General features: G+C 41.3%; 3 protein-coding genes across 4 annotated transcripts in view; 2 read left to right on the forward strand and 1 right to left on the reverse strand.

Annotated features, from left to right (window-relative positions):
• Positions 1–10,870: 10,870 nt before the first annotated feature.
• On the forward strand, positions 10,871–16,742 carry sapcd1 (suppressor APC domain containing 1). Of its 2 annotated transcripts, XM_079335436.1 has the most exons (4): positions 10,871–13,506; positions 15,545–15,715; positions 15,803–15,961; positions 16,553–16,742. In XM_079335436.1, the coding sequence occupies exons 1-4, from the start codon at positions 13,171–13,173 to the stop codon at positions 16,640–16,642; spliced, it is 756 nt and encodes a 251-aa protein (XP_079191562.1). In that variant the 5' UTR covers positions 10,871–13,170; the 3' UTR covers positions 16,643–16,742. The 2 variants fall into 2 exon arrangements, with proteins under 2 accessions (XP_079191562.1, XP_079191561.1); XM_079335435.1 differs by having other exon boundaries at positions 15,545–15,961.
• A 2,726-nt stretch (positions 16,743–19,468) lies between these two features.
• On the reverse strand, positions 19,469–19,939 carry LOC306818130 (achaete-scute homolog 4-like; the record flags this gene model as incomplete). The annotated part of the gene is made up of 1 exon (XM_079335505.1): positions 19,469–19,939. The coding sequence occupies one exon, from the start codon at positions 19,937–19,939 to the stop codon at positions 19,469–19,471; it is 471 nt and encodes a 156-aa protein (XP_079191631.1).
• Positions 19,940–20,837: 898 nt separating this feature from the next.
• Positions 20,838–24,365, forward strand: part of prdm4 (PR domain containing 4) — a 5,775-nt gene continuing 2,247 nt past the window's right edge. Inside the window, exons 1-10 of the mRNA XM_079335506.1 lie at positions 20,838–20,937; positions 21,233–21,293; positions 21,506–21,621; positions 21,750–21,938; positions 22,086–22,895; positions 23,237–23,386; positions 23,681–23,799; positions 23,899–23,984; positions 24,101–24,228; positions 24,344–24,358. Coding sequence (XP_079191632.1) covers positions 21,507–21,621; positions 21,750–21,938; positions 22,086–22,895; positions 23,237–23,386; positions 23,681–23,799; positions 23,899–23,984; positions 24,101–24,228; positions 24,344–24,358 — 1,612 coding nt within the window. The 5' untranslated portion in view covers positions 20,838–20,937; positions 21,233–21,293; position 21,506. The remainder of the gene's footprint in view (positions 20,938–21,232; positions 21,294–21,505; positions 21,622–21,749; positions 21,939–22,085; positions 22,896–23,236; positions 23,387–23,680; positions 23,800–23,898; positions 23,985–24,100; positions 24,229–24,343; positions 24,359–24,365) is intronic.

Raw genomic sequence — 24,365 nt, forward strand, 5'->3', positions numbered from 1 at the left:
CACAGTGAGTCAAAGTATGTACGAAATTTAATTAACTTCTGTGGTCAGATAAAAACTGAATGCAATACCTTTTTTTCTACCACCAATCTAAAGTTAGATGTTATTGAATAGAGCTAAGATAATAAATGAATCATCAGTTTACCACTTGCTTTCGCCATTTTTCAGTAAAAAAAAAAAAAAAAAAAGACCCCAAAGGTCCCCAGGTCTACTTTTCTCAACTCCTTTAAATTCAAGGAATGTATTCATGCGTAAAAATGCAGTTTATCAGTTTAACAACTTGTTCTCTCTACTTTTGGGACAGGCATACATGATCATCAATGCAATAGAAGGTTAGAAAGGGGATTCCCACATGTGGCATGAAATTATCTGTTTTAACGCCATGATTGGTAGAGGTTGCGTTCTACGTTGGAGCATAAAACTTATTGGATGGCTTCTGAGTTTTATTTCGAGCTCCTAAATGAGCTTCTCTACATTACATAATGTCATGACACTTCCGATGCCTATAAGGACATGTCTTACTTTGTATTTCTGTTATGAAACATTGGGTTATCTTTCCTATTACTGTAACTGAGCAATAGTTTCTCCTCTTTCTTATTATCACATGCGGACTATCTGTTACAAGGAAGTATTGTGGGTTTTGGCCTATTTCTGTAATATTTTTTCAGTGACACATTGTTGAAGTCATTTGAGAGGCCTGCAGGCTGACCAACGCCCCTCACTCACAGAGGGTATTCCAGGTTTGACACCCGCTATTTTTACACATTAGTCAGTGACTGACTCACAAGTAACGTTTTTTCCCGCTCAGATTTGAAGGCAATGCTGATGGCTTTGATATGCATTGCTTTAATATTGGCCTGGCAGGTAGCAGCAGTTGTGGAGCGGTCATTGTTTGTGTGCACAGTGTGTGACAGTCTCTTCCTAGAAGTACTTAGGTCACTGCTTAGGAATGTTTCCTTGAGTAGAAAACAGCTATTTTCACGTGGGGGAGCTTAACTTCAAGTTCAATGCTGTGCAACACAACGCTCATAGAAAGCAACACATTTTCTCCAAGGGTATCCATGAGTGTTTATGAGTTTAAAAAGAATCACTAAATCCTAATGTTCGACTTAATTTACCACATTTTTAACTTAATATTTGTAACTTTTTACAGACCATTGTTAATTAATTATTAACAGCTATTCTGATGTAAGTTCTCTACTTAAGGAACATTTTTAATGGTACAACATTTTATAGCCCAGAAAAGGCACGCATGGACCATAATATTTTGGGCGGCAGTAGCTTAGTCTGCACTGACTCGGGTGGGGAACTGGAGGGTCGCCTTCAAGTCATTGTTCAGACCAAAGTATGGATTGTGGTCTGGTAGCTGTTGTGCCAGGTCATTTCCTAAGTACTGCTGAGGTGCCCTTGAGTAAGGCACCACACCTCCAACAGCTCTGGCGTGCTCCATGTGTAGCAGCCCCACTCTGACATTTTTCCTTTAATGCATGTGCACAGGTACTGTTTGTGCAGTATATCCTGTATATGTAGAGTGGGCCTGTGTGTAAACCAGGTTTTTCTGTCGGGGATTGATAAAGATTATAATTATTAACATACATAAATAATAATTAGCATTTCCAAAATGTAAAGATAACACAAGTTGTCAAAAATGTGGTGCTCTCTCTGGAGACTAAAGCCCCGTTTCCACCGAGCGGTTCGTTTTGGTTCGTCTTGGTACGGCACGCATTTTGCGTTTCCATAGACTAATCCCGGGAAAGATTCCCAAATAACCGACCCATATCGTCCTACTTTTTGGTACCCTTCGGTTGAGATGTCAAGACTATCGAGCCGACAATTGCAACCATCTTTTAAAAAAATACATACCAAAAATGAGATACTGGAATCAATCATTACTGGCATATGGTATGATAAAATGCACCTTTTTAGCTCATGGCAACAATGTTTTTAGTTTCTTTCAACAACTTGAAAAAAATACATGATTTATTTTTGTGCTTATTTATTTATTTATTTATACTTTGTATACGGTCCCTAAACAGAAATTGAGGACGTTAAAGTTCTTGTTAGTTTTGCAACCGTTTGCAAAACAAATTCTTATTGTAGGTATTGTAGCTCCCTTCCCATCATGATAAATAATAGTCAATTAGGGCTCTGTCCCAGTTCCCTAATGCCTTTCTAATCTGTGTGTAAAGTGGGCTCTATACACAGCCATATCTGAGGGTTCAGCAGCAGACAATGAGGTCTCAGCAGCATGATTCCTCCATGTTTTGTCAGCTCTCTGACCTGTATTTACTGTCAGTTTATTGTTCGACATTAAACTCCTAATCCTCTTTATGTTGTGTATAGAGTGCTCTGTGTGTTTTGGTGTGATCATCCCCCCCCCCCTCCCCCCTCCCTTCTTGCCCAGCCTTAATCCTGTGTTGTATGCGGAGTTGTCTATGCAGTCATTACTGTAAGCCCATTGTCTTCCCTCCACCCTCCCCAGTCAGTGCCTTTTGAATATATTAGAGTCTTCCTAAAACAACAGTCACACTTTACAATGTAGCCTGGGTCAGAAGACGAGATGGGGAACTGTCACAGCGGGTCTTGTGTTCAAAAAATCAATTCCTTCTTTTCATTGTGATGTCAGTGATTCACTCGGGTGTAAAAACAACACTATGGGGAAACTTTAAGGAAGCTATCTATACCTGTATCCTCAAACTGAAGGGGGTGTTTTGAAAAATGCTGATAGTTTAAAGGCAATCGGCACTAAATTAGCTGAACAAAATTGTTTTTTGGGACTTTTAAAGTGAGAGAGAAAACCAACAGTGTGACTTGAACAAAACTCCTGGAATTTTCGAGTTGAGCAGCCTCTGTGACTCAAACAGCTGATCTAAGCTAGGTTTGTCATGGGCACTCCCTAGTTAAGTTTCAATGTGAAGTGATGTGAACAGAAGGGTGATTGCATCTGGTGCTATATGTGGACACTTTCCACAAGTGAGCAGGGGGTGAATAATTCTGTAAAATCATTGTGCATAGTGAAGCTGCTCTATATTTGTTTCTGCTTGTAAGTGTGTTCTATACCATCACATATTGATAACCTGAATGTGCCCAATAACACATATCGGATGTTATGATGTGTGGTGGTGCATATGTGAAAAGGCTGGTTTGGACAATTTCTTGGGAAGCCTATATTGGAATTTTCTGGAAATTTTCAGAAGTGCGTGTGTGAGAAATGTTTTAATTAGTGATTTCTATCCTGTGTTTCTGCAGGGAAACTTGGGATAGTTAACCAACCGAAACAAAATTGACAGTAGACCTACTAGACATTAGTGTAATTGATTGCCATTCATCTCATTTCTAAACTGATACCATCACTCAAACATATTTCACAAAAGCAGTAGTTTGAATTATGGGATATGTTTTTCTTCTTTCTCAAAGTTAGAGCTGATTTTGTCGAGTTTTTACAAATATCCAACAGGTGTCTATAATAAACCGCATCTCAAATACTAGAAGAACACCAAGACGATGAGCAGCACGTACTGGATGACGGTTTTGTTTCAGCAGGAAGTCGGTGGTGAGGGAAGCTGTGATACAGAGAAAAGGACGACAAACTGAGAGGAAGAGGAAGTTGTTGGTTCACAGGTGCAGTGTGGGAGTTTCCACATCCTTTAGGCCTTTAGAAAATGAATGGTAAGAAGACACTCACCACAGACAGCCGACGTCACACACGATGTACTGACATACCACAACAAGAAATGTCACTTGTTATAAAAACGGATGTGATAAATGACAAAACGGCAGCGGATAGCAACAGATAGTAACCAAACGAAAGTGGGAGAGAGTTAAAGGGAAACTCTGTATCCATTAGTTACGCAGGTCGTCTGAGCACAACCTGCTCAATGCTGATTTAACACACACAAAATGAGCTCACTTTAACTGACTTCTCCTTAAATATGATCACCTCCAAACAGCTCATCCATCACACTGATGTAAGCAGCACCCATGCCCATGTATACATGCAGACAGTTAGATTTCAGACAGAGATCTGACCCAGAACACACTGCACATGGCAGTATTCAAGGATTGCTGCAGGCTGAACATTCAGAATCTGCAATATTTACATTAGGGGATTGGGAAATTGATGGATCAGTATGCATGGGCCGATCATTTGCACCTAGAGTTTATATCTTGGCTGAAAACAAAACATGTTGCCTCACACCCACTAAACCAAAACTGAAATATCTCAACAGCTACTGAACTAAAGGATGATGGTTTTTGGAGAGTACCTAGCTTTTCTTCCTCACAGCACAATCACGATGTCAACATTTTTATGTCGATCTTCATGACTTCTATGTCTGTCAATGTAACATAAAACTCTACAAAGCGTCCAAAGAGGATCAGTCACATTGACTTTGGTGATCAGGTTATTGATTCATTCAGTTGCAGGGTAAGCGTTTAGTGTGTCTGTTTTTGGGTTAAAATGTCTTGAAAAGCTGTTTTGACATGAGATAAGTAAAGTAGATCATTCTAGATGATCAAACATTTGGTTTACTATATATACTCTGTTAATATAACCAACACAGTATAGTTGTATTTATTTTAGTACTGTCACCATCTGTTAAACAAAACCAGAAGATTATATTTGTATGCATCATCAGTCTAAAGCCTTCTCTAACCTTAAGCAGACAGTTTCATTACTGAGCAACTGGACAACATTGTCATTCAAAATTGATGATAACGTCCTCCATGACAAATGCACAGTGGCGATTCTCGTGTCTGTTTGAGCCCAAGGCAAATATTTACAGGGGCCCCTCCAAAAACAACTCTGACTCCTGGGGGTGCATATTCAACTCGGTCACAGCTTTGTAGATCTCTTCTTAATGTCAAAAGGACAAATGTGTGCCATGATGTCACGCTAGCACAAGTTATGCAATTGAAATGTGTCTATACTGCTGTAGTTTTTCAGCTCTCAGGGCCTCCATACTAGCCAGGGGCCCCAAGCAATTACCTGCCCTGCCTGTTGACAAACATGCCATACTTAAGCTCTGTTATGTAATTGCGTTTATTCACAAAATTGTAGCATGCAAATGGATCAACTTCTGCCAGGTTAGCAGGGTCAATTAAAGCAAGTTAGTATGGGGAAGCAGTATTAAGTATTTAGCCAGGCGTCACAGAACTGACTATGAAGCAGAATTGTTCTGCTGAACGAAGCATAGCCATTGTAGAGGCATTTTAAACGATGGGTGTCTCCTCTAAGTAGTATCTGCAAATCTTCACCCATACTTTCTGTGATACAAATGAGAAACGGGGAGTGACTTTATATCTAGGCCAGGTCCCACAATGCAACTTTTTTCTGTGACTTCTTATCTACAATGCGAGTAATCTGTGGGCTGGAATCTAAATATGGAACCTTGTACCCTCGAAGGTGGGGGTTGGGGGGAGGCGGGGGGAGGGGGGGGGCATAGAGAGGAATAAAAGAGGCAGTGAACCCAAAAAAATTAGTCCTACACACACATGCGCACACACACGCTCACACACACACACAGTTCAGTCCAAGTATTCTTTTTATAAGTGGGAGGAGTTTCCATGGGAGTATTCGCCCAGCTGTGGAGTCCACAGGTGGGCTTGTGGGGGGAGTTGAGGAGTGAGACGTACTCCTCGATTTCTTATGTGTGTACGTGTGTGTGTGTGTGTGTGTGTGTGTGTGTGTGTACCTATTTGGAAAAGGGGGGAAAAATTGGGGGTGCAGGAAAAGCGAGGCCATACGCTGGCAGCTGGATATTGTCAGGGGTTCACCGGGGAAGCTGGCTTGTCAGGGTGAACGGGTTTAAACTGAAATGTGCCTAAGGAGACCCTGACTTAGTGTGTTTGTTTGTTTTTTTTGGGGGGGGGGGGGGGGTCCTCAGGGGTCGGAGATGGGGGAGCCAGGGGTCTCCGATTTATTTCTTTTCTATCTGTGCTGCCTGGGTGTGCGTATGTTGTCTTTGGGCATTTATCTGTAAATGTGAAGCGCTTCTTGTTCATTTTAAAAGCTGTACAGGCGTTTGGGGGAGGCAAGGGGCTCTTTGAAAATGTGTTTTTGTGGGGAATATTTGTGGGCGTGGGAAGAAAAAGGGGGGCGCGATGGGTGTGAGAGCGGAGGGGTGGGGGGGGGGGACTGGGCGGGTGTAAATTGATCCTTTGTTTTTGTCCCTGCGAAAGTGTCTTGGAGGGACTTGTTTTTGGACCACTGAGCTGACCTTGAGGCTCGTTCAAAGCCAAAGAAAGCCAGAGAATTAAAAAAAAAAAAAAAAAAAAAAGATCTGAAATATATAATAGTGAGCAGACATTTTAAACTGTGTCCCCTCAATATGCCATAAACCCTGCTTTTTTAGAATTACTTTAATACCTCACTCATAAAATCATACTTGACTCCTGCATCAGTTTCAGCCTCTGTGCAGCTGAGGTGTTTCTGCCCTTATCTGCATCTGGGTGAACATCTGGTTTGCATCTGGAGCTGGCCTCGTCGTATTTTTCCTGGTAGTTTGTGCATGATCAGCGTGACAAATGCGTGTGTGTGTGTGTAAGAGTGTGTGTTTGCAAGAGAGAAGGAAGGGAGAGGGCAGGGAGTGTTATTTATGAGCTTTGGATGGATGTTCGTGTCTGTGTGGATGAGCAGATGAATGAATGAAGGAGTGAGTGAGTGAACAAGTGAGTGTACTCGTGTGAGTGCATGTGTGCGACTGTGTTACCTGGCCTGCAGCCAGCTATCTTATGGGTGCTGTTTGAACATGTAGGAATGTTGAGCAGAAATGTTCACTTGTATCATGAAAATCTGATGTCCTGCGCAATCTGTGCAGCACCTGTGGGCGATCATATGGGAAACTCGCATGTGTGACTAAACAGTCTGTCTTATCTGTAGCTAAAGAACCTCTGTAGCAGTCCAGAGTTTTGAACTGGTCTCGCAGACAATAAAATGAGTACTGATGTCTCTTTATGAGCTTCAATAACAAACAAGATCAGCCAAAAATTGATTTGATAGAAATTGATTTCTATCAAATACATTTGAATGTCTGAATCTAACACAGCAGTGTAAATGTCAAAGAAATGACACGATGCCAAGATACAATTGATACAGCATAGATTGTTGATAAATGATGCATTTCTTCTGAGTTGTCTGACTGAATGTAGAAGGAGTCATTTGAAAAGCATTAAACCAAGTTTGATCATTTGACATTTAAGGTGATCAACCAACAAGGGTGATGTACTCTAAGCTTCCAATACTGAAGCCTGATTGGGTAAATCAGAGAGACTGGAGGATAGGGCAGGCTTCTTTTATTTTAAGAGGAATCAAGGCAGGGCTTTGGATCTCCTATCCAAGGATCCAGCAGTCTGCTTTCATTCCGGTTGCTCTGTCAAGGGATCACAGAAATGTGAGCGGCAAGAAAATGAAGAAGTCTTTAAGATCTGGGTCATTGTGATTTCAACATTTTTTTTGTTTTTTTTTGTTACATGTATCTGGACATGGCGTCCTGGTGGCTCCAACTAAGTAGCTCACTTGAAATTATTGTCACTGTTTCCAGGAGTCATGTGACACCATTAAGCTGCACCCATAACACTTGCATCTGTGCCAGTATGTGAGGTGAAGGAAAACCACAGGGAGTTTCCATATTTGAACGCTGGTGAGGTCATCCTTGTCCAAATGAAGTTGTCGGTCTCGTTTTTGTTTTTCACTTTTAGTGTTAGTCGTCGACTGCTGTCGAGCCTCTTCTGTTGCTCAAGAGGAAAACTTTCAATGAATTTACCCTGATGATGTCACCATGATGTCATTAAAGTCATTGTCTCTTCTTTTTCTGTTTTACAGTGAAACTGAATTTCAAATGGCAGTGTGGCCTTTGTCTATGGAGGCAGGCAGAATCTAACAGAAGACACGTCTGAGTTGCATTATGGGAAATGTAGGATGATGTGTTTTTGGTGCTTGACCTACACAAGAGAAAAGTTAGGATAGATAGAAAAGGTGCATTATTAAATCACTGGAGCGCCCCTTTAATATCACATATATTACACTCTCATCCTTTTCTGTGCAAAGTTTTTTATATTAAAATTGAAGTTATTATATATGCCATACAGGAAAATATTCAAACCTCAGGCTTCATGTTCTCTTAAGCCACACTGATCCATCAAAAATAAAAACGAGGTTTTTGTCTTTGGTACTACTAACAATGAACTCCAGGACTTTGGTGATGGAGTTTAATTCATAATTTTGTGATGGTACCTTCAAAATCTCTTTGTTTGGTCTAAGATATTTCAATATAGAGGTGTAAAGAAACCTTCAGAATCGTTTAACTGTTGCATTGTCTATGTTTAAAGATACAGTTTCTGTTTTCTAGAAAAGAAACAAAAAATATCAGAACAAAAAAACTAAGTCAGTCAACTCCTAAAAACCTTTTAAGATTTTATTGAAAACATTTTTTGTATAAAAGGATTTTAGTACCAGTCAACTTGTTTGTGCAATCAGATTTCAGTCCCTCATTGCAGTACTTATTTGTGAATTTCAGAACAAAAAGATGAGGCCCTCTGTGTTCTGGCAACAAAATAGATGCAGTTCTTTTGTTTCTGGTGGGGCATATGTGGGTTTCATGTATGTGGGTTAGATTCCTCAGAGCTGTGGTCTGGAAGAGTGAACCTTGGAGTGGACTGTGCTGCCGTGAGCTTGAGAGGCGATGGGAGCGTCCATCCTCTTTGACTCGAAAAAGAGTCTCAAATCGGCCTTGTTGACCCTTGAATTCTTAAATTATTGTGTGTTTAGAAGAGAAATGTGCACATTGAACGTTTGCCTCAAAGTGTTGCGGTCTTTCTTAGTTTCTCTAAAACTGCGAGTGAATGTTATAGTGACAGCGTGTGTGTGTGTGTGTGTGTGTGTGTGTGTGTGTGTGTTATGGAGTAAGACAGGAAGCAGCGAGGGGCCCACTCTAAGCCACAAAGTAGTAGAGTAATGACTTAAGAGAGTCTGTACGGGAGAAATTAATTCAGTTAAAAAAAAACTTTGTCCCCCCCTATTTGTCCCCAGGACGCAATTCAAAAGCAAATTTAAATACAAAATGTAAAATAGTCAGGTCTTGAAGAGCTCGACAGCCCTGGGAATGAGTTGTTGCTCTTCTCCTCTGTGTCCTGTAGCAGGGACACAACATCGGAACTGGTGTCCTGAGGGGAGCCACTCAAACGCTGGGTAGAGAGCGTGTGATGGGTCCTGCATGATCCGACCTGCTCACCTGAGTGTCTGCTGTTTGTAGATGGTAGACAGAGTCCTTACAGGTAGTCCAATGATCTTAGAGCAGACTTTCACTTTGCTCTGCAGACGGTTTGCGGTTTCTGTTCTGGAGGCTGGCGGAGTGGAAAGCAGGCTACTTGTTTGTATGTGTCTGTGGATAATGTTGTGTGTATCTACTACAACACATAACAGCCTACCAATGTGGAAAGAAATGTGTAAAATACAGCTTGTATATGACTGATATATTTACAATTTATGTGTGATTTTGTAAACTTCCTCCTCAGGGGGCCCACTGTCAAAAGTCATCATGATCTTTCATGTTGCATCTCTGTGAAAACATATTTATCTTTATCACTACCTCTGTTATGTTCCCTGAAAAGAGATGTGTAGCTTGTGGCTGACCTGCATATGCAAAAAAAAATATTTTTTAAATCACAGCCTGAGAAACTTCCTATGTTAGTGGTCATTGTGGCATGTTCTTAATGCCTAGTGCTGGTGAAAATGATGTAACAAAGGGGTTATGACTCTGCTGCAGACTGACCTGGGAGAGAATGAGATACCTCTGGAGCAACTTAACTTTTGTTTTGATCCAACAGTGTGATTTAAAATGACACTAATACTTGATTGGATTTGTTATTTAAAAGAGAGTTCTAATGGTCTTAATATAGTTGTAGAGGGTTTGTATTGCTTTTAAATGGTATGCTTATGGTCGTATACACCTTTAAGATGATCAGATCTGAATTTTAAAAAAGTATCCAAAACTTTATCCAAAAAGTTTTTCGCGGGAAAACAGTAAAAAAAAGAAAATGGCAGCACACAGTACAGATAAGTTAAAAATAGTTGACCCACTTTTACAGGGGAGGCCCTAGTACCCGGCAACTTAATATCACTGCGCCATCTAGTGTTTGAAAGAAGCTACAACTCTTTTATAATAAAACGATAACGATTCACAAAATGTCAGCTTTGTTTATAAATCTCGGTTCCTGAAGCTAATGTGTGCTTACAGCTCCCTCTGCTGGTGAGCCCATCTGGCTGCAGCCTTGAAGTGCCTTAGACAGTAGGAAAAACATGACAGTAGCCTATAAATGTTTTTAAAGGGTTTCATAGACAGAAACGTTTGTCGTCAAAAAGTAATAAACAAAATAAATACAAAATCCTTTTTAATGGTTACGTGTTTCTTGTGCAGTGGCATCTTTAAGAAGGTCCCATGTTTTCTAATGGATCAGTTTGAATGTTTGTCATCATATGAAACAGACTCAGCCACACCTGCTGACTAATTGACACACACTAAGCACTCTATGTGAGGCTTCTCTCAGCAGCAACTAAACAGATTAAAGGAGACGTGGCTCCTATTAAAAGGACCTAAGAAGAAAGAGAAAAAGTGTCTTGTTCTGTAATTTCAGTCCCATTTTTAGTCATCATTTTCACACAAAATCCTCTTGATCCTACATTTACCATTATGCAAATCGATACTGTCTTTCTGATACAGTCTGTCACCTCAGCGCTCACATTTTTCAAACGTCACACTCACATTTTATTATGATTTTTATGATTCTTGTTTAATTGTTGTTACCACTTTAATTAGGTTTATGTTGGTCATCCCTTTCTTCTTTGTTTCATTTGTTTCAATTTAGAACATTTTTTTTGTTCAAATAATGTTTCAACAATGTTTACACAATTTTTTTAGGGTGTGATGATCCATCACAACTCACCCTAATATGCTGATGATGTGGCAGCACTCTGTAGGGACTTGGGGTGGGAATGAGTCAGGTCACTTCCCAAGTGCCAAACCTCTAACAGCTTTGGCCAACTCCCTGAGGAGCAGCATCACACTCTGACACCAGTCCAGAGGACGCCTATGGGTGTGTTTGTATGCCTACTTCATGAACTTACCTTTCACCCTTCTCCTTATGATGTTTTTCTTCATCAAACAAATTGATTTATTGTTTGTTTTATTTCAGTTGTAGCCTTTTAACCGCTGTCATACCCATCTATGATGATGAACTGTTTATAATGTCTTGATCTGGCTTTTATTAAGAAACATACCCATAGCATCTTAGCATAATGTGTTGTATTCTAAAAGCCCCCCGTGGACAAATTAGCCTTTTGCTATAAACAATGAGAGCAGCTGGGGACTTGTGCATGGTTGGATGTACAGCACCAATGCTGCTGTATGTCCATGTTAAATAAATTAATGAGTAATGATAGGTCTTTTAATCCATATCATGAACATTTTTCGATGTGACTTATGTTTATAACACTGGATATATTCACATCATTACACTTAAAATCTGTTTTTTTTTAAAGATATGCTTTGGGTGAAGGACGTTTGCATGTATTTGTACTTTCTTGTTTTTTGTTTTTACTTTCATGTTTACGAGATGGGAATAGTTCATCCACTCATATACTAGTATAGCGTGCAATTAAGATTATAGTCCCATCAGTTGATTTGATTCCCGCTTGAAAAAGTTCATAATCTTGTTTTTGGCACTTAATTTATATTTCACCCTCATAAATCACAGCACTCTGTTCAAGTGAATTTTAATCTGACTATTTGCTCTAACTGCTCATTTCTCCTGAGGCGGTAATAAAAAATAAAAAAATAAAAAACTGTGCTGATACTTTGCAGTGACATTGACCCTCAGAACAGCTGAGCGTCATGTCAATAAAGAAATCTATACAGCGCTCCACCCTTTGTCTTTTCTCCTCACTCCTCTCCAAACCACAACTGTACTCAGTTGCTCGTGCCTGTTTGTCTTTACTGCTTCACTCACAGTAGCTTTAATAACTTTGGCATGCACTTCCACACCTCTCTACTGGCACAGCTCGTCCCCAGGTTCTGTCACATTCCTGGGAACATGTTGGGACAGGATGTTCACCTGAAACCAAAGGGAAAACATAACCACAACTGTTCTGTTTTCTATCTGCAGAGCCAAAGAGGAATGTCATTTTTCCACTTCAAGTACAGGATGACATGCTTCTGAGAAAAGTCTGGCAATCCTTTGAGCAGGAAAAACTCTATCAGAGCTTGTGGAAGCAAGATTCTTGAACCAATCTTGTAGAGCTAATGTACAAGCTGAACAAATGTGAGCTGAAAATATGTCTGATCCCACCTGTATCCTATTTTCATTTCTCCCAGCCACAGCTCCGCTTTCAGATTTCCTGCCATATGTTTGGCATATCCAGCCAGTGCAGATGGCTGTCCACCAATCGTTTGGTTCGACATGTTTTGTTTTGCCTTTTAAAAGACCTGCAGCTCTTCTTTTCATATATTTCTTAATGTGTTGCTTATCAAGTTGAAGTGTAGGCCATCTATACTCTGAGTCTGGTTCTACCGGAGGGCTCTACCTACTAGAACAAAGTTTAACTTTGCCATCTTACTGGATGGATGTAATGTTTGCTTGGTAAATATTATTACAGAGGGAACATTTTAGACCGACAGCTCAGCTTACATATTTCCTTCCAAATGTGAAATATGCAGACTAGCTGTCCATAACGAGTAACAAGAAAGTGTCTCCTTGTTGATTGTGCATTCTGTCTGGATGAATGTTGGTTCTCTAAAATATTAAAACTAAACTTTCATATGTTGTCATGACACACGTGCCTCAGGTCCAGTTGAGCAGATAAATGGATGCCTGTGTAAGTCTGGTCCTGCTTAAGTGTAATGTGTTTAAAAACAAGACGTTGGGGTTTGCTCTTGTGGATTAGTGTTGGTCTCTTTACATACTCCAAACAGTACGGTCGTTGTTGTATTTTGGCGCTGTATAAACTTGCACTGTCGCGTCAATCAAGTCCAGTTGGCTGTTGAATCAAGCCATGAGTTGATTCATTGTTTTGTTTTTTTCCTATTTTACTTGTATTTCATCCTGCATTAGACAGTTCAGCCTCTCTCTCCCTTATTTCTATTTGTCACTTGATGTCGATTAACCAGTCATGGCAGTGACATGTGGAATTTTTCATTACCTCGCCCTTGGGGCACCATGCTGTCTGTGCCTGTGTATCATGCTGCTCTTTTTTCCACCCATGCCTCTACACTCCCATTCTCTTTTTCTCTCTCTTTCTCTCTCTCTCTCTCTGGTATTATTGTGAGTCAGCCCGGCCGTGCGGAGCTGTGGTGTGTTGTTTGTTGTCCGCCAGCTGTATGGGGCAGTGGTAGCTGTCATAGACTGATCGTACTCTCCATGGCCGGTCGTCCCTCTGGCTCTGGCTCCTACACTGTGGTTATCATCCCCCTCAGGACCAGCCTGTACAGCCTGGACGCACTGCGCTTCTACCTATGGGTGAGGAGAGAGCTGGTGTGTGTGTTTTGTTTGTTTGATCCCAATCACTTATCTGCGAGTACGTTTGTCATAAAGTAGTGGTTCTTATCAGCTAACGTGTTTACTCACATGTTCTCAGCACGAGAGCGTTTATGACTTAAACTCTACACTTTGTTATTGGGTAGGTTTCAAATCTGTGTATTTTAAGAAAAAAAAAGAGGCAGCACCTTTATAATGTAAATTATGAAATAAGTGTATGCATTTACAGTCTCTCCAGTCTATTACAAAGTATTCAGGTTTTTAAAAAATGACATTTAGATGACCTAATCTGTTCCAACATTAAAGAGGTATTTAAAGATGAGTCTTGACTAAGGCTCCATTAACAAACACAGGTCTTACACAGGAGTCAATGTCATTACATTTATATGTATGGATACAATCACACAAAGAGAAAAATCATCTTTGATAATCAGGAACATGTTCCTGATATCAATTTGAATATAATGATTTGTAAAACATAGGAGTAGTGCCAAAGGTGTTGAAGCCATCGATGCTGTCCCTTCAATTCACCACCAACATTTGATTGTGTTAATGATTAGAATAAAAAAATTTTTTTTTACTGATCCACACTTACTTTAGATTAGATTTGTGTTAACAAATTTCATCAACCTATTGAAACTGTTTGTTGGTTTTTAAAGTCATAACAGAGATGTATCTATTTGGTCTTTAAACAGGATTTACCATCAATCTTCTGTGAGGAGTTTTAAAGAAATTATAATTGTTGCCTTTTTATGAACTACACACAAAAAACCCACAACAATACCATCAGGATGAAGACTGACGTTTTCTATTTAGGTATTGTTAATCCCTCACACAGAGATAGACTCTGTCCTTCACTGCACGCTGCAGGGACAGCCTTTATAACATTTTCCCTGACAAAGCTTCTCAATAAGTGAGATATCAAAAGTAAGCCCCCCCCCCCAAAAAAAAAGAGAGAAGAAAAGATGAGATTTAATTGGAAAAAACAATTCGGAGGTACAGCTTTGTCCGCAGAGGTCGACAACACAGCGACAGTCATCACTGTGATACATTCCCACATGTCAAGTCTGCTCCTCACAGCTTCCTGTTAAATGATTGATATAGAACATAATTCCACGAACAGAAAATCTATTCTTGTACAGGAGTAAAAAAGCTACAGTATTCGATATCAGACACACGCGTGTGAAATTTAATAAGGCACAGGTTCATCGTTGAACATTTAGTTGTTGTCGCGAAGAGAATCCTTCACTGGTGTTACACTGGTGTCATGAGTTATAATGCCCCCCTGATTCATGTGAGGGTTGAATAGGTTTAAGTTACAAAGTGACCTAATGATACCAGAGGTGAATCACCACCGCCACCATGTATTATGAATCCCTGGTCATGCTGCACCGTTAGCTCTGTGTGAGCCCATTATATGTGCATGTAGTCCAGCTGGGAGTAGACAAAAGCACTAAAGGCCTCCTGCTGCTCCGTAGATTGACTCTGCTTTAAACAAAGCCTTGGGGCCTCTGGAAGACAACAGGCAGCGCTGCAACCATCACACTGCTTTACGTCAGGACCGTTTTTCAGGTGGTGAAGCTTGTTGTTAGTCAGCCCCCTTGTGGCATCCAAATCTACATGCAAGCTCACACGCTCGGACCAAAACTGACTAAATCATCAAACTCAGTGGTTGAATGACTGGAAAGGGTTCAAGTTGCATGCAGTTAGACACCATTAGGCAGAAAGTGGACGTTTATTCACTTCACTGGAAGGATAAAGAGCTGAGAGAGCCCCTTGAAGATGGAACTTTGTGTTTCCAACCCTTACCCTCCTTACCTAACCTAACCCCAGAGCAAGGCATATCTCTCGAAGAACACCCTAAAGAGTATTTTATCAAATTGGCGCTTTTTCACATTTTGTCCTCTGTAAGGGAGGAAGTTGATGCTTATTTATTCGTTGATTCCGAGCTGACGTCATCGGTTGCAGGCATGTCTTTTGTCCTCTTAGTAAACCTGACCCCGCTGTGTTGTCATCACAGATTAAGCGCCTGAAGGACCTGGAGAGGGAGAAGGACGCTCTGTGTTCTGGACTGGAGATCCTGGAGAAGGCTCATGCCTGGTATCTGCAGAGACTGGAGCAGAACAGAGCCAGGCAGGATCACATTGTGACAGAGAGCGGGGTCGGGACCCACCATGAGGGTGAAGCAGAGGTACAAGACTTGGCAGGAGTATGTGGACTATCTTGGACCCAAAGAGTAAATGTGTTCCTAAAATCCCTCTTCCCTGTCTCACCACAGGCACGGTCTTGCTTCCTCAGGTCTTGTATTCAGCGGGTGAATGGCTCTCTTGGAACTGTGATGAGTGAACCTCTTGTGACCAGCAGCAGCAGCAACCTCTCTCTGCCTGAAGTAGTGGCAGACAGCGACCTCCGCTGGCACAACTCAGTACTGACTCAGGCAAGCACAACACAAAATGTTACCAGAATCAGAAATACTTTTATTATTGTCTGTTGGCATCCGCTACTTTCAGACTGCTGACAGAAAAAGCATTGGCCTCTACATCCTTGTAAAACATCCACAGCATCGACCCACACTTTTTAGACAGCTTCAGAAGAGACAGCTAAGGCTCCTCTTATGGTCTTGGCCTAGTCCATATTATCCTCTAAGTGCATTCCCAGGTGCTCCTCCACAGGGCCCACACTGACCCCCCTGAATGGAAACAATGGTCAACGGGGCCTTTGCCCTCTTCAGATTCAGATTCCCTCTTCTGTGTTTGTCACATTGAACTGGACATGGATCTTCTCACACAATCTGAAGTTGCCCACCGCAGCTTGGCTTTACGTAGCCTCGTCACCCTTGCTGATAAATCCAAACAAAGCAAACAGCAGTAAATCCAGTCGTTGCCACTAAAACATATTTATGGCTGCTTACCTGCTCTACTTGTGTTTACAACTCCTACATGGCTTCGACATACATTTTTTTTGTCACCTTTTGTGTTTACGATGGGGCAATGATCATTTTATGTCTTTTTTTTTTTTTTTTTGACAGGAAGTGAGTGACAAGAACCGTCAGATCGCCTTGCTAGAGCAGGAAAAAGATGCTCTACTTGAACAGCTTGGTGAATTAAAGGCTAATTGATTGCATTTCTTCAGGTACAGATGGAACAAATGATCATGTTGCTAATGTTGAGCAAATTGTAAATATGTGTTTAGATAAATAAATTCATGTGAAATATGCATCCTTCGCTCGCATTCTTTTTTTTAAATTACGAACAGCTGTGGTTGAAGACTTCAATAACTTGGCTGACATGTTTGCAATGAGTCAGTAACTAACCATCAAAAAACGCAACATGCACTAACTCTTCATTGTGTATATATCACATAACATGTTTTAGCATAGATGCTCCTCGTGCTCTTTTACAGTGAAAATAGATTTGCATGACACCACAGAAGGAGAGTTGTTTCAACTTTTCAGAAGTTTCCTTTCCCCTGCAGTGAGCAGATTACACTCCTGCATCTTTGTGCATCCTGTTGCCCGCCGTTGTTCCGTTTCCGTCTGTGAATGTGGGCACTCTCTGTCTCGACACGTCCCGGCAGCCTCTCCTGGTGGTCCCAAACTGATCTGACTTCAGCCGATAAACTTTATCTCACCAAGTCATCGTGCATGTTTGCAGGAAATGTTTGTTCCCGTCTTGCACAAATATGCAGCTTTAACACAGGAGGCAACATTAGCAGGATTATTACAGATTCAATCTCTTGCAAATCACAGATATCATTCTGAACCCATGCAGATATTCTCTTATCATCTTAGCTCAGATTTAGTTTCCCTAAGTCAAGGCAGGGTTCAGATTTTGAAGGTCTCTGTGCGTTGTCGTTTTATAAAATGTATTTGAATCATCCAGATCCTTCCTTAAAGTGTTCTTCTGATTTCTTTTATAAATCGTGTCCCTGCAGCAGCAACAACTTTTCCAGTAAATTGAGGAATTCCTGCATGGAATATCTGCAGGAATCTGATTAGAATCAGCCTGTGTGCATCAGGAAAGAAAACATCCATTATGGCGGATGCTTTCCTTTAAGTAGCTTCATGTTCTCTATCTTCAGAAAGTCACTGAACCATCAAGCCCCGGGTACCAGCACTTGGCTAATTATCGTCTCTAATTCACAAACTCCACAGCCAAACGCCTTCTGTTATGGTTGTGTCATGCCTTGGTGGCAGTCAATGCTGTTCTTCCATACCTGCATGGTTCACCAACACTGCACTCTGCTGGTCTCCAAACTCCCTTTACTTGTATACAATGTCATGTTTCTCCCCTCGATTTGTGGTTTTGGTATGACTGAATCATTGAAATGGCTGTTTCCGTGCAGGTCAGCGGAGGTGGAGAGTATTAACACACGAACAGGGTTGAAGGACAGGGGGTATCTTTGGGGGGGGGGGTTCCTGTTGGGGGGCTGAGGGTTTCCTGATAAATGCATTCCTTAAGCTATTAATCGAGAACAACTTCCCGAGGACCCCGAGACTGTACAGTAAGTAGGCTAGGTGGTCTTTTAAGATCACTAAGATAACCAAAACCATTCATGGAGACTTTCTGTTGAATGGACACTTGTGGTTTTAGGTGTCACTCTCATGCTTTAGAGAGCAGTTAAGCTTTACCTTCTGTAACCATATTCTGAAGGCCACAAGAGAAATAAAACAAAACATGTGTTTCCTTTTCAATCAGAACAAGTCTATGTACAAAGGCCCCATATTTTAGGTTGTCTCATTTCAAAGCCATTAAATAGGAGTGTAAAAAAAACTCATTTGTACGCCTCTTAACCACTTCAGATAGAATTTTGGAGCTCTTGGAGTAAATGTTTGTGTGAGATAACACATGAACATCATGCTACCATGCAGCATAGTTGAATCATTAATGGTATGTTAAGTTACATTAGGACTATTTGCTGTTTATTTTATTTGAAAAGAAACGATGCACATTTATTCAGGTGGAAACTTAGGTCCATCATGGAGATAAGATGAATAGAATTAATAATAACAGAATAATATGAAGGCTAATATTATTCTGAGGTCCAAAGATGATTCAAAGCATGTAAGAAAATAACATAAAACAGAAATGGGATAAATACACAATCATCAAAATGACAGGAATGTTGAACACTATAGTATTTTAGAGCCTTTTATAAAAGCTCTAGAGCGTGAGGTTAGATTATATCAAGAATAATCATTTACATTTTATTGATATAGTTTCAGAATATCAGTATTTGTGTGAACAAAAAAGTGTCTAAGATTAGTGAACCTGGACTATTTGTGTTCAATTTGCAATGACGTTTAATACTGTACCTTTATTGTACTGCGAATTATATATAAAATAAATAAAAATATATTAAGAGGCACAAATATTCCAGCTCCTATGTGTCGTATTTTAGGTACGTGACAAACGACATCTACGGTTGTATAGGTTGGAGGACTTGTTGAAGTTTTCAGTTTAACATTTTTTTCAAATTTCTCATGTGGCTAGAGGGGTCACCTAAATTGTTGAAGACCCACTTTTAAATATAGAAACGTAATTTTCACATACGAACAGTATAGGAAAGGCGTAAAAAAATACTGCATGTTGCCCTATATTATACGATGATTAAGACTGCATTATTGAACTACTATTTTTTAATGAATATCAGAATCTTTCGTCAGAATATGAGACTTTTGCTTTCAATGCCACAAACTTCTGCAGAACGCAGAAATACCCCACAATTAGTATAAGCACCAAAATAATCAAAGCTCAACATTTTATTCGAGATTCATTCAAGTTTTACTTTCAATGTTTGTCTATAAGCTCCCTGCATGTAAACGAATGCGATGCTCAATGTAAAGACAGGAAAAATTAGACGTGGGAAATTGTTTTCTACATTGTTTTCAGAGAAAAGAAAGAGAGTCTGTAAACTATCTCACCCTGTGACCAACTTTGGATTTTCAGTCACTGCTGAACTCTGTCCTCTGCTGTGAGCAGTTACGCAAGTGTCCAGGTGGAAACTCCATCCCGGACACGTTTACCTGCAGCAGATTCTGCAGGTGTTTGATGTAGTCAATAGCCGCTCTCAGTGTCTCCACTTTGCTGAGCCGTTTGTCCTCAAACTCTTGCGGCAGATGCTCTCTGAGCCGCGCGTAACCTTCGTTTACGCAGCGCACCCTGTGTCGCTCCCTTTCGTTCCTTTTCCGGATGAACGCAGGCTCGAACGTATATTCACACATACCGAGAGTTCCGTGGAAAGGGAAATATGATAAATGTCTGTAGGGTAACCCCTGGCTGTGCACACTGTCGAGATATGCAGCGTCCAGGTGAAAGGGCAGTCCAACCCGCAGAGCGTCCCTGTAGTGCGCTCCATCCGAGTCCATAGAGAAGCTGTGGAGAGCCAGTGATGGGACATAAGGAATATTCTCCATCGACTCCTTTCTATTAATCAAATGTGAGAAAATACGAAATAAAACAAAATTGAATATGAAATTATATTTACACTACAATCTTTGATCAACTCAACTTACCCAGTCAGATTCTCCTTACAATCATCAGCTGTTTTGAACAACAGTTTCCTTTAAATCCTCACTGAGTTGTGAATCAATTTAGGGATTTTTAAGCAGACACCTCTTGATCGGGACTCTGTCCTCCTGTAACTTGCTTGTTGGCCTTTTTGAGGCTCGAGAAGGCATAGTGGGTGTGATCTAGGGCGGAGATGGAGTCATAGTTTTCTTCATCGAGATAAAGCTGTTTACATAATACTTCCTTCCTTTTCCCATAATGAATAAGGCAATCAAATCAAACTTTAGCATGTCCCAGTGCAATTAAATTGCAGTTCAAAGTGCAGAAAAGGTAATTGACGAAAAAGTTTTTTTTTTATATCATTGAGACTTTATAAGTGACTAAATTGATACATTTCTAAAGTTAAGAGGAGTGATTACAGACAGTATTTCGACACATTAAATACATAAATCCACACGTGATCATCAATTTATTCATGGGAATGGCATTTTTTATTTTTATTTTAGGGTAACCAAAGCATGACAATTGAAATATCCTCACACATCTACAAAATGCAAAAAACAGCGAAAATAATCACATTCAACAATTTCTGCTTTATTTCATTTTTTATGTATTTAAATATAGGCAATAAAGTATAACATTCAATATATTGAACGTTGGCCCCTATAAGCTAACACCACGGTTTGGACTCAAGCTATTTTATATAGTTAGTCATATAAAGTTGTGTAATAAAACGCACGATTTCATAACTTTATCAGCTACAAATTGATTTCATTTGTCTCTCAGGGGAATTTGGAGAGAGGCTCTAAACTGGCCTGCAATCAGCCAAAACATCCGCTCATTACAGCGCATGCGCATTCGAGGCAGTTACTGTCATGGCCCCTTTCATCGAGAAATTGTGTTGGTATGTTGTTGTTTTCAATATATCTTCTGTTTCCAGTAAGGAGTCCTGCTGCATTTAAGTACCGCGGTCGTACTGCAGCGTGGCTGTACTTGTAGCTGAATATGTCACCCACAAATCTCTGTTTTTAACCGTATGTGCAGGAGTAAGCTGGTAAGGCTAATGTTAGCATCGTTAACAAAGTGGTAGAAGACAGCTAACTACTTTCGACATGTTCACTGTTGTTTAACTCTGTACGTCAGAATTTAACTAAAGCTATACCCTTAACGCTTTATGTTTCGTTTACACCTCTATTCAGCAGGAAGAGGATAGTGGGAACACAAACAGCAGTAATGATGGATATCAGATGTTGAATTCAGGTAAGTAAACCTAGCTCACTTTGTGTACATTTATATATGTGTTAATGCTATATTCAAGTGTTGTAGGTGAGAGCTATAACAAGGAATCATTTCCATGTTTAAACAGCAGCTAACGACCAAAACATTCCGGTTTTTTTTCTTTTTTTGCTTCATTGGGAAGCTTGTTTGCCCTTTACTAACTCCTGGTTGAACCCTGATGTTGCTTTGTCCAGGATGAATGAAATGAACCTGAGTCCTGTAGGCATGGACCAGCTCAGTGTGCCCTCAGTGAGTGCCAGCCACCTGGGTCTGCCAACCTCCCCCACACACAACCCAATCCCCACCCCAGGTAGGACAGAAAGACGCCGAGGATGAACAACAAACTCCAACCACATATATCAGACTTCAGCAGCGTCACATCATTCACATGGTTTATACACATTATGGCTGAAGTATTCTTGCTGAAATGTTGTTCAGGCATGCCAGTGGCCATCCCTAGCCTGGGTCCTTCCTTGGGCTCGCTTCCTTCTGCCCTCTCACTCATGCTTCCCATGGGTCCACTGAGTGACAGAGGAGTGATGTGCGGCCTGCCTGAGAGGAACTACTCCTTGCCGCCCCCTCCGTACCCACACCTGGAGAGCAGCTACTTCCGACACATATTGCCAGGTGAAGTATTGTTTGAGTTTGAAATGTGTTGCTTATCTGGATTGAAATTCTTGAATAAATCATTTAAGCTGCTCAGAGCATTCAATAATAATAATAATAACAAAAAACTACATATCAGCTATAATCTCCCTTTCTTTCCCTCTGTAGGTATTTTGTCCTATCTGGCAGACCGTCCACCACCTCAGTATATTCATCCCAGCAGCCTAAACATGGATGGGACCCTGTCTGTGGTCAGCAACAATCCCTCAGGTCTGGATCCCTACAGTGGCCCTGGAGGTCCACTGGAGCAGGGTCTGGTTCCCATGGACTCGAGACAGGTCAGCGGCCAGGGAGACCTCCACCAGACCGGTGCTCATGAGCTGGACTCTTCAGGGTTGGCCATGGAGTCGCGTGTCAGCAGCCCCATGTCTCCTGACCGTATGGGAGAGGAGCTGGCCAACATGGAAGGAGTTGGGGTGGTGTCTGTGTCTGACACCCAGCAGCAGCAGCTCGGAGGAGGAAGGCAGCCTCAGCCGCATGAGGGTCTGACTGGGGTGGACTCATCTGGTGGGGTGATGCCCCTGCACGGCCCCCCTGTGCTTGAACTACCTGTGGTGATGGAGTCGGATCACATGGGGGGCCGAGTGGGCAACGCTGGTGGTGGTGGTGGTGGAGGAGGAGGAGGAGGAGGTGGAGGAGGTGGATCAGGAGGACTCGGGGAGCAGCTCCACTCGAATGGGGAGCTGAACTCAGGGGTGGTGAGTGTTGTGCTCACCGGCTCCATGAGCAGTCAGGGCCAGCTGGAGTCGGTGTCGCTCCACGGACACTCTGGGATGGGGCTGGAGGCAGTCAATGTTTCCCCCATCACTGCGGAGGTGTCGCTGGGGCCCGAAAACAACCTCGTGCTGGTAAACTCCACCCTGCAGCTCGAGGATTCTGCCGCCAACAAGGAGAACATGGTCACTGGTTTCACCATATGTGAGTGTGTCATTACAGTTCAAGTTGCAAGACAACATTATTTCCAAAAAAAAGTCATCCACAGCATTGGTAGAATTAAAGTTGGAGACTTTTGATAACATTCATGATACTGACTTTAAAATGAATAGAATCCATTGAAAAGAACCTCTCTGGTATTAACAATATGCAATATAAGATTAACATTTGTTCTGCCATATACTAACATACTGACAGAAGCCTAAATTTGCTGAAGAAAAAAAAAAAAAAAAGTCTAGCCAATCCCTAAACTGGTATCACTGTTAGAATAACCTTAAGTCTAAGTGTGATTTTCAGTGTTTCTCCTGCGTTGTTCTCGTCCCAAGGGTGCACACTGTGTGAGCGCTCGTATACCTCAGACTGTCCGGAGCACGGCCCAGTCACCTTCATCCCTGATACGCCCATTCAAAGCCGAGCACGCCTGTCTCTGCCGCGGGCGCTGTGCCTGCGCATCTCAGTGGCCGACGAGCCGTTGGGTAAGAGAATAACTCGCCGCGAACGGGAGCCGGGGGGGCTTTTTCAGTGCTCTGTTCTGTGGTCAGATGTGATGACAGTATTGAGCATACGATGGAATCTTATTAAGCAAATGTTTTGAATACATTCCTGAATATTAAAGAAGAATCACCCAAACCTGATTATTTAGATAATAACAAAAGAAAAATCCCCTTTTAGAATATTGCGATCTTTCTGAAAAGAAACATGACTAAAGGTAGTGAATTGCAAAACCAAAAAATGATTTTACTGACTAAGTGTGTTAATACTCATTTCAGGAGTTTTTGCACGTGACGTTATTCCTCAAAGGACCTGCTTTGGACCAATGGTGGGCCAGCACTGTAGCAGCGTGGACCTCTCTGATTGGCCGCAGAAGGAATCGCCACAAGTTTGGAAGGTCAGTGCAGCTGCTTTTCTTTAGACTGTGGTTGTAACAGAACATGAACAAATCCAAATATATCCAAATCTTTTTCTTTTTTTTTCTCCTCTCTTTCAGATGTACCACAACAACGTGCTGGAATTCTACATCGTGACAACGGATGAGAATGAGTGCAACTGGATGATGTTTGTCTGCAAAGCGAGGTGTGACTGATTTTTTTTTTTTTGGGGGGGGGGGGGTGTTATCCTCAGGATTCTCTCGGGATAAAAAAATAAAACATCCATAAAGGGTAACAAATATGTTGTGTTTGTGTGTCCAGGACCCGCGAGGAGCAGAACCTGGTGGCGTACCCTGCCAACGGTAAACTCTTCTTCTGTACAACCAGAGAGATCCATCCAGACCAGGAGCTGCTCTTCTACTACAGCAGAGACTACTGCAGGCTGCTAGGTGACAAAACAGAAAATCAAACCTGAACAGTTTTGAGCTTTTACAGCATGTGTTTATTCCTGGATGACATGGTTATCAGTTAATAAATGTTCCATCATCTTTAACGTCTCTCCAGGTGTTCCTCAGGTACCTGAGGG

Source organism: Symphodus melops (assembly GCF_947650265.1).
Source record: "Symphodus melops genome assembly, chromosome: 22".
Taxonomy (NCBI): Eukaryota; Metazoa; Chordata; class Actinopteri; order Labriformes; family Labridae; genus Symphodus; species Symphodus melops.